Below are 10,282 nucleotides of genomic sequence, written 5' to 3'. Positions count from 1 at the left end.
TTTGTCATAAGGGACTAACAGATTTTCAACAAAATAACACTCATCCCTTTCAGTACACGGTAGCTGCTCGTGAAACGAAGGAGGAGGGTAAGAAAAATTATACCTAATAAGATTAAAAGATGAAAAATTGTAATAAGATGAAAAAAGATGTTTTCAAGTTCAATATTTATCATGGAATGAATAAACAATAATATTGACAATTTAGAATAGAAAAAAACATAAATAGCCAACAATAACTAAGCAAAAGAAATTTTATAACATTTTAACTTCGGTACCTACACATAACCAAATATTTTTATTAGTCGAAATATTTATTTTTATTTAGATTAATCGTGATTCGCGACATTCCCGACGAGAAACGAAATATCTTACTTTAAAATTTAGTTTAATTAAAATTAAGTTCTAAAGGGTACAGTTTTTTAATGGGTCTCGTTAATATACCAGTTTTGACTTTAATGTTTGCTGAACGAATATTTCCGTCACTGCTAATATGAAGCTGGTCAACTACACCTAACCTCCATTTTCCTCTCAAAACGTCCTCTTCAATTAATACCGGCTCTCCAACACTTGGTACTCGACAAACAGCGTTTCTTTGAATGGAATTATCCTTTTTGCGTAAATTGGATAAGTAATCTTTGTACCAGATGGACCAAAATGATTCTAAAATTCTTTTAGATGAATTCCAAAGATTAGCTAATTCGGATCTCGTATTAATAACACCCAATTCATTGCCGACTGAAATGTGACTTCGATTATAAATAAAATGGGCTGGAGTGATGACATCTTCGAGATCACCAGAAATGTATGTGAGCGGCCTTGAGTTTAATACATTTTCAATTTCTTTTAACGTTGTTCTCAAGTTTTCAAAATTAACCATGCCAGAAACTGACTTTTTTATACATTTCTTAACTGACAGAATCAAACGCTCGTAGACACCTCCCATCCAGGGAGCATTTTCAGGAATAAAGTTCCATTCGATGTTATTTTCGAGTAAGAAGGAAACAAATTCGTTATTTTTTCTTAAATTTTCTCTCCAAACGTGATCGATAAAAGATTTAAATTTCTTAAATTGTGCGGCGTTATCGGAAATGATCTTTTTCGGCATGTTTCTCTCCGCAATAAAACGACGAAAAACAATTAGGAAATCAGTAGCTTTCATACTTTCGACAAGTTCCAAATGAATAGCTCGGACAGTTAAACAGGTGAAAATAACGACGAAGAATTTCTTGACATTTCCACAACATTTCGCATATAAAGGACCAAAATAATCGACACCAACGTAAGTAAAAGGAATAACTTTTGAGACTCGTTCAGTAGGAAAAGGAGGAAGATCAGGAATGATGAACGGACCACCGTCGACTCGTCTGCAATTAACGCATTCGTTCAACACTTTCATGACAGCTTGTCTACCGTTTTCGATCCAATATTCACGACGAATAATAGATAAAATATGAGAGACTCCCAGGTGGAAGTATTTAACATGAATATTCATAATTAATTTTTTTACAAAATCATGGTCTCGCGGTAAAAGTTTTGGGAATTTGCGATCATAACTTAATGTTTTTGAGTTTTGAAAACGTCCACGACAACGAATTATACCGTTACTATCGCGAAATAAATTAAATCCGACATTTTTCTTATCGATAACAATGAAGTTTTGTAAATATAATTCGTACTGTAATTGAGCGCGTTTTAATTCATTAGTAGTAAGATAACACGTGATTCTTTCAGAATTTCGACAATTATAAATAAACCGACGAATATAAGCGAGTACTCTAAAAAATTTTTGAATTGACGAAAAATTATTAATGTCTAAGATAAAAGAAGCATCCTCATTGACATCGTTCGTAAGAACAGGTGAATGAGAGATATCGAAATTAATTTCTGAGGTTAATAGAGAAGGTTCTGGAATTTCGAAATTTTCATTAGGCCAATCTTGCCTTGGGAAAACAATCCAACTGGGGCCATGCCACCAGAGTGAATTCAAATCATTAATCGATTTTCCTTTGGTTGCCAAGTCGGCAGGATTTTCAGAACCTCTGATAAAACGAAACGAAATAAATGAAGACAATTTAATTTCTTTTATCCTTCTTTCTACAAAGATAGGAAGTAATCGAGTAGTATTTATCCAATGAAGGACAACTTGAGAATCTGTCCAAAGGACAATTTCATTAAATTTGAGTTTTAAGGATTCGATAAGAAAATTTATACAGCGGGTACCAATAAGTACACCTAAAAGTTCTAGTCTCGGAATTGTAATCTTTTTCTTTAATGGTTTTAAATGACTTTTTGAAAAAATTAAATGACTTTGAACTTTTTCTGGGGTGATAGTTTTCAAATAAATTGCTGTTGAATAAGCATTAAGAGGTGCATCAGTAAAACAATGAAGTTCATACTGAGCATTTGAAGAACTTATTAAACGGGGTAACGATAAACGAGGTATTAAATCGAATTGCTTGGATAAATCAAGCCAAGTTTTTATATCTTCTTCAGGTAACACATCATTCCAATCGAGAGGTTTTTCCCATAAACTTTGAATGAACAATTTAAAAAGAAAGAGACAGGGAGAAATGAAACCTAAAGGATCAAAAACTGATTGAATCCTTTTTAAAACGGTTCGTTTGGTAATTTTTTTATCAACAGGAGGAGATTTGAATTTGATAGACAAAGTATCCTTTGTTGAATTCCAATTCAAACCCAAAACGGAAATAATCGAATTATTACACAAGTCTTTTTGAGGAATAAAATTATTAAATTCTGCGCTATTTGAACGCCATTCTCTGAGATTCATTGAACACTTGCGAAAAATTCTTTAGCGTAAGCATAAAATTCTGTTGCTTCTTCGACACTTGCAAAGCAAACAATCAAATTATCGACATAAAAACTTTTTTCTAAGAATGGTTTCCAACGTTCAATAACCTTTGAATTAACATGAAATAATAGCACAGCAGCAAGTAGAAAAGGACTACAAACAATACCAAAAGGCACTCTTGTAAATCGATAAATTTGTAAATTATTTTCAGTTAAAGGAGAATGAATATCTTTAAGCCACATAAAACGAACAGCATCTCTAGCGCAATCTTGCAAACCGATTTGCAGAAATGCTTTCTCGATGTCTGATACTAAACAGACTTCTTGCAATCGAAATAAAAGCAACAAAGTGCACAAATAAGTCAATAAAACAGGACCACGATGAAGACATTCATTAATACTCTTTTTAGTTTTATTTACCTTAGCGGATCCATCGTAGACAATTCGAACTTTCGTTGTCAATTTCTCTTCATTCACCACCGCATGATGAGGTATATAATGAGTTACCGATTCTTGATTCTTAGGAAGGTCATCGACCTTTTCAATGATACTTAAACTTTCTTGCTCCTTTATAAGCGAATCATACTTCTTCAAGAAATCAGGTTTTTCATGAAACTGTTTCAATAGACTATTTAAACGACCAAAACAAAGTTTATAATTATCTGAGAGATCTTCAGGAGGATATGAAATCCATGGCCACGTAACGTTATACCGACCATTTTCAAATTGAACAGAATCATTAAAATGTTTCAAAGCAAAATCATCGCCTGTTTCAATAGGATTTTCGAGAATACCGATATTTTCAAGGTTCCAAAAATTTTTAATAAAAGTATCAGGAGACGAAGGAGAAGAATCATCTTCAAAACACTTCAATTGCATGTTTGAAGGAGTAACATGAGTTAAAAAACTCATCGCAGGATTTGATTCGAAAGATTCAACAACGGTAGTTAAAGTTAAGGTATCTGAAACCGAATTAGTAGAATACCTACCACTAAGTATCCATCCTAACTTAGAATTAACCAAATACAATCCAGGTTGAATGACAATTTTCTCAGTCGAAATTAAATCATAGAAATAATCATTACCAATCAGAATTTTAATCGAATCATCTGAGTGTGTACGATAATCGTCAGCTAGTTTGAAATTAAGAAATTTAGATTCAAATTCTTTGATTTTTATTCGATCATTCTTGATAGAACCAGTAATATAAGGAACGACATTAGCGATTATTTCGAAATTTGTACCATCAAGTAACTCGATATTTAACTTTACTCGAGGACTTTCTAAAGTTTTAGATTCGGAATTACCAAAGCTTAAAATCGATAAAAATTGAGAATCATAAGTTTTCAAATTCAGATCCTTGACTAAATCGGAGGTAACGTAAGATCTCTGAGAACCACTATCGAGTAAAGATCTTTTATAAATAGATTCATTCTTTGAAGTAGAAGTTTGAAATAGAACCTTAACCGAAGCAGTTTGCATCAGAGTTTTCTCATTTAGAGCCAACAAAACCGGTTCTGAAGGAGTTTCGGATGATGAAATAGAAGGATCAATCGAACCAGAAGGAGAATCATCAGTTTCTAATAACGTAGCTGAAGATTCTTTATTAGCTGGAAACTTCTTCAGACACAAACTACGATGATGACTTTTCGCCTTTTTACAATAAACGCATGGCTTGCTAACTTTGCAATCCTTGAACGAATGATTCGATTTTAAACAATTGAAACAACTTCCTTTAATCTTGTTTTTCCGATCTAAAACAGTAGAATAAGTTTTGCATTCGTCATTATAATGACTGCCTTGACAATAAATACATTTCAAATCAGTAGGTTTGATATGAGGAGACTTCGATTGAGAATCAGAATTCAGAAAGGTACCAGTAGTAGAAGTAGGCTTTGATTTATCGAAAGGCTTGTTGGTTTTTTTATTGAAAGTACCTTTAACCGTTTCAGTCCTTTCGAAAGAAGAAATAATTTTATCTAAATTCAAACGAAGTTCAGAAGTTGTCAACGAATCTTGATCAACATTTTCGAAAACCTTGTTGATAATATTTTCCGGAAATTTGGAATAGATCAACGATTGAATACTATTATGCTCGACATCTTCTTCGAAAGCCTCTAAACAACGTAAATTCACTTCGAAATCATCCAACGTTTTGCGTAATTTATAAACATTATTTTTATCTTTATCCTCAATAGGAGGAATATTTCGTAAAATCGAATAATGCGAATCGATAATTAACTTACGGTTGTAGTATTTCTTTTCGAGAATCGCAATAGCTTTTGGATAATTTTGAGATGTAACGGGCATACCTTCTATCGATTTTTGAGCTCGTCCTTTCAAACATTGGACCAAATATTCGAATTTATCGCAGTCCGGCAGATTTGTTTTATGAATTTTGGCCTCATACGAATCCCAAAATTCTTTCCATTTCAGTATATTTCCGGAGAATTCAGGTAATGTCAATTTCGGTAATTTTGCACAGATACTGGTAGGTTGCATCGATGTACCTACTACAGCTGAAGAATGATTAGTAGAAATTGAGTTTATTTTATCGTCAAGTAAAGATTTTGTCTCTAAATAATCAATTTCGAATTGCTCAATAAAAGCATCCAAATTAATTTCGAATTGATCGAATTCGTCAAGCAAAGTTGCATAGTTACCATAAAGGTCTTCTAATTGAGTTGATTTTAGTTTTAATTTAGAAAGATTATTTTCGTTTTGTAATTCGTTTTTGACAAAATTCAAATGTCTAGTTAGGGATGCTTTGAGTCTTGTTTTTCTATTATTAAGTTTTTTAAGCTCTTCAGCATCACCCATTTTAATTCATTAATGAAAAACAAAACGAAATTCAAAGGAATAGAAATTATTACCAGGAAAAAATCGGATGTATTACCAGGAAATCGGATATGTTACCAGGAAATCGGAGATATTTCGGATTCGGATATCAACCATCATTAAAATTCTTGAAAGAAAACGAAAACGAATAGGATCGGATTTATTGAGACTAGGAAAGTCTCCCAACGTTCTGCTACCATAAGAAAAATTATACCTAATAAGATTAAAAGATGAAAAATTGTAATAAGATGAAAAAAGATGTTTTCAAGTTCAATATTTATCATGGAATGAATAAACAATAATATTGACAATTTAGAATAGAAAAAAACATAAATAGCCAACAATAACTAAGCAAAAGAAATTTTATAACATTTTAACTTCGGTACCTACACATAACCAAATATTTTTATTAGTCGAAATATTTATTTTTATTTAGATTAATCGTGATTCGCGACAGAGGGTACATTTACTATTCTGATATTTGCCATGAATTATTATTGGCATTACAAATCTAACTCCTTCTGGTAAGCGAAATAATCTCTATCAATGAATGCAAGGATACAAATTACGTAATGATATTTTTGATTGCAGTTTCGAAGGAAATGCTGGTGAAGGCGTTGAGAGTGCAATTACGGAAAGGGGCAATCAAGAAATTGGGGAAGAGTTGGTATGGGTCGCCGTAATAATCCCCCGTCACAACGTTTCAATTTCGTTTATTTGTTTTTTAACGTTATTCTTTATTCTATTTTTGTATTTTTTTTATGTGATTGTGATTTATATATAATATTGTACTTTTAAAAATGTTCTTGTTGTATTATTAAAAATAAAATTGATTATAAGGCAATCGCCTTAGTTTTTGATTTATTTGAATTTTTCTGAGACACGTTTCTTGACGCAGTTTGGTCCATTGTTTGAAATTTCGGATTTTGAAAATTTTCAAAATATCGAGCAGATTTGTAGAGTATTTTTTTCGAAGTTTTCAAAAAATCAGAACTTCTTTTAACCGTCGATTTTTGATCAAGTCAGAATATTAAAAATTTGAAATAAGGGGCCAAGAGAACTGAAATTTTCACATACCTAAGCATCTGTGACACTAGACAGCAGGTCTGAAAATTTTACAGTTCTGAAAACCAAAAACTGTCCAATTTTTGCACCCCTACTAGGTACCACTGGGGGCTAAATATTGACGAGATTTCCTGACGAGATTTCCAGACGAGACCTCAATCTATATAGATTCAACATGTAGAAACTCACCAATTTCAAAAAATCTAGAATCCCCAAAAATGATCCAAAAATTCTAAAAATTGGAGGATCCCTTCTTTAGGGTCTGGATAGAAGTCTCGTCAATAGTCAGCCCCTGTAGATACCTAGAAGGGGTCCAAAAAAGGTGGAGGAGTGCAAAATTTGGACAATTTTTGGTTTTCGAAGCTGAGAAATTTTCAGACCTGCCTGATTTATTCAACCTGGTTTAAAAATTACATACGTAGTTAGAAGAAGAGACTCACAGAAAGGTTCGTTGAAATATTCGTTGACTGTTCAAAATAGGTGGCCTGCTGTTGTTTGAATGTACAACGATCTTCTATGAACAAGAATACAATAAAAATATTTAATTTCCTCTCAATTTAGTCAAATGTTAAATTAGAATATGATTCGAATCAAAAGAAAAATGTCAATTTACCTTCGATTATCGGATGTTGAAAAATCATGATATGATAACAAGCGCATTTATAATTTCTATTATTACCACAAACGAGAACAGTTTCCGATATCACGTTGATAAATTTGAAACGTTACTCGTTTATCACCAACTTTAAAATCATCTCGACAAATTACACATTTAGGTGCTACATGAAATCTTTCACACTCTTGTTCAGTCAAAATTTTCAATTGAATAAATTTGTTACCAAGAAGGGTGTGAGCAGAAAGCCACAGAGCATTCATCTGGAAATTCGACCTCATAAGTGGATGAAAAATGGTCTCAGTGAGTGGTAACGCTTGGCCCAAGCACCACACCATTAAAATTTTAACTGCCTGTTTTTATTTCAACTCACACAGTAAAATTCTGCATTCTAAAATTTTCAAAAACCGCTACACCAACGCTCAAATTATCCCCACTGCATTGTCATGAGGAAATATTGACTTACGCATTTCATCATAGTTCGTGTTTTATTTTCGTGTCTGGCCCCAAATTTTTCATGTATTTTTCGAAAATAATTCAAATTCTTAATTTTCAATGGAAGTTTGAATAATTCTCCAAAAAGATGTTGGGATAAAAAATTCAGTTGAATGGGAAAATAAAATAGGTCCCTTGTGTAAGCGCGTGGGTCAGAATTTTCCCACGACAACACCCCGCAAAAAACCTGGGCGTCGAGGTGACAAATTTTGAAAATTTTTAAATTATCCTAAATTTTACTATGGGAGAAAAAGTCAAAACTGAGAGCTAAAATTGAACTGGAGAGCGATACTTGGATCAAGGGCTACTACGCTGAGCTCCGAGACCGCGATGCTGTCGCCACGAGGGTTGTTATAACATTCTCGATGAACACGACTACACCAAGGTAGTATTTCAATCCGAGAAAATTGGCGATCAATATGATGCGGTTGTTGCGGAAACCCGAAAATTACGTCGAGAGGTGGCCGAAGCTATTGAACAACGAGAAAACTTCGAAGAGGAAGCCAAGCGACTACGCGAGCATGCCGCACAGGCCCAGGCTAACATACAAGAGCTGAGAGAGAAGCTGTGTGAGCTACAAATCGATCGAGCGGAGCCGGCGTCAAATGAAATGGTGAACAGATTCGGTGACATTATCGAAGGCAGAGCTGAGTCGACGGTTTACATGCAAAAACAGCTGAGTCAACAGTCAACGTGCAAAAAACAGCTGAACCAACAACAACTCCGATCCTAAACAATTTAACGATCCATGGTACGCAACAGGTCAAGACGATCAAGACACAAGTGGCTTCTACGACACAAACGGTTCACGCTCCACAGACGATGCAGCCACAAGACTCTACCGGGGCAAGTTCCACGCTGAATCTTGCGAGAATAAAACCTATGCCCGGCCTGAGTCCAAAACCAATCGTATATGCTCCGAATGACCCCAGAAATCCGTCATATAAGTCGCCACAGAAGCCGATGCCAACTCTCGATAAACAGACAGACGACTCACCGGTCTCGCCGCAATATGAACAGCGCATCACGCTGCCTAAGCAGGGAAAGGGACGTTCACGCGGGCTGACGGCAGCCGACAGAGCGAAACCCGGACCCTCGTCGATGCAAATCGAAAAAGCGCGAAAAGCGGGTGAAGAGGCGAAGCGGCGAGAAGAGGAACGTGTGTGAGAAGAACAGGCGGCGCGAGAAAGAAGACAGGAGAATCTTTGGCGCATTGAACGTGAATGTGTTGCTGAGCATGATCGACAGCGTCAACGTCAAAATCAAGCTGAGGATCGCCGGATGGAACGCAACGAACGCGAAGAAGAACGAACGCGCCAAAGAGAGCGTTTGAAATGTTACTAGAACTGTTAAAGATCACGAACAGACTGCGTTGTAGAGAGCAGCAGCAGGATCAGCGTAGAAGACTCTGATAAAGCAACTTCAACAAACGAAGAGGTGGTTTAAAGAAAGACAGCATAAAAGTTAATTTGAAGAAGATATTTTGTTTTTCTTTTTGTAAATAATATACCTAGTATTCGAAGAAGAAGTGAAATATGTGATTAGACTGGTAATGCCTGTCGTTATTGGTCATCTACCATTCATCTTGCTCACCTTCACTGTCAGATATATTGCCTACTTTTTTGTCATAAGGGGCTAACAGATTTTCAACAAAATAACGCTCATCCCTTTCAGTACACGGCAGCTGTTCGTGAAACGAAGGAGGAGGGGACATTTACTATTGTGATATTTGCCATGAATTATGTATTATTCGCATTACAAATCTAACTCCTTCTGGAAACCATCGATAAAATCACCGAAACATAAATCGCCAACGTATAAGCCGCAATCGCCTAAAAAAGCGGTATCTTTTAAGAGCTCGAATTCGTCGTTGTCGTTGTTATCGTCGTCGTTGTCGTCATCGTCTGTATCGACATCATCATCATCATATTCGTCGTCGTCTTCGTCGGCAAGCAGTGTCCCTAGGCGAAGAAGCAGATCGCCAAATCGTTCGCCAAGAAAATCAAAATCGCCATCTCCTCGTCGATCAGTCTTCGAACGTCTATCTACCAACGAAGAAAATTTGAAAAAAGAGACAAGGGGGAATAAAATCCTAATAACTGATCTGCGAGCTCAGTTAAAGACAAGAAAACATGAAATTCGCAATTTCGAGGAGGCGATTTCGGACGAGAAAAGGCGTAGGGAAGAGGATTACAAAACGACGACATTAATTGGCACAGGCCTTTTTGGGGCCCTCAACCGACGCCTCTTAAAAAACCTATCGACAGCGGCGGCACCGAAGCAGTATCTTGAAAAGTACAGAAAGAAACTCATCCATCCTCAGGACGAATATCTTTACATCGAGATCTGTATGGAGGACTCTCAAAATCTATCGATTCCGGTGTTCGATATAAAAGAAGAAATTGATAAACTCGTTGAATTTTTAATGGAGAACGATAAAACGACAATTATTTTTTCATA

General features: G+C 35.2%; 2 protein-coding genes across 2 annotated transcripts; both read right to left on the bottom strand.

The window, feature by feature from the left end:
• Positions 1–385: 385 nt before the first annotated feature.
• LOC135834011 (uncharacterized) lies at positions 386–1,492 on the bottom strand. The gene has a single exon (XM_065347850.1). It carries the CDS (start codon positions 1,490–1,492, stop codon positions 386–388), a length of 1,107 nt encoding a protein of 368 aa, XP_065203922.1.
• A 1,295-nt stretch (positions 1,493–2,787) lies between these two features.
• Positions 2,788–5,631, bottom strand: LOC135834010 (uncharacterized). Its single transcript, XM_065347849.1, has one exon. The coding sequence runs from the start codon at positions 5,629–5,631 to the stop codon at positions 2,788–2,790; it is 2,844 nt and encodes a 947-aa protein (XP_065203921.1).
• Between the last annotated feature and the right edge of the window lie 4,651 nt (positions 5,632–10,282).

Source organism: Planococcus citri, chromosome 2, assembly GCF_950023065.1.
Source record: "Planococcus citri chromosome 2, ihPlaCitr1.1, whole genome shotgun sequence".
In the NCBI taxonomy this organism is placed as follows: domain Eukaryota; kingdom Metazoa; phylum Arthropoda; class Insecta; order Hemiptera; family Pseudococcidae; genus Planococcus; species Planococcus citri.
This window is presented reverse-complemented; position numbering and strand designations above follow the sequence as displayed.

Excerpts from the sequence above, each read along its gene's own strand:
- LOC135834011 (XM_065347850.1), bottom strand. The coding sequence starts at position 1,492 with ATGAATATTCATGTTAAATACTTCCACCTGGGAGTCTCTCATATTTTA.
- LOC135834010 (XM_065347849.1), bottom strand. The coding sequence starts at position 5,631 with ATGGGTGATGCTGAAGAGCTTAAAAAACTTAATAATAGAAAAACAAGA.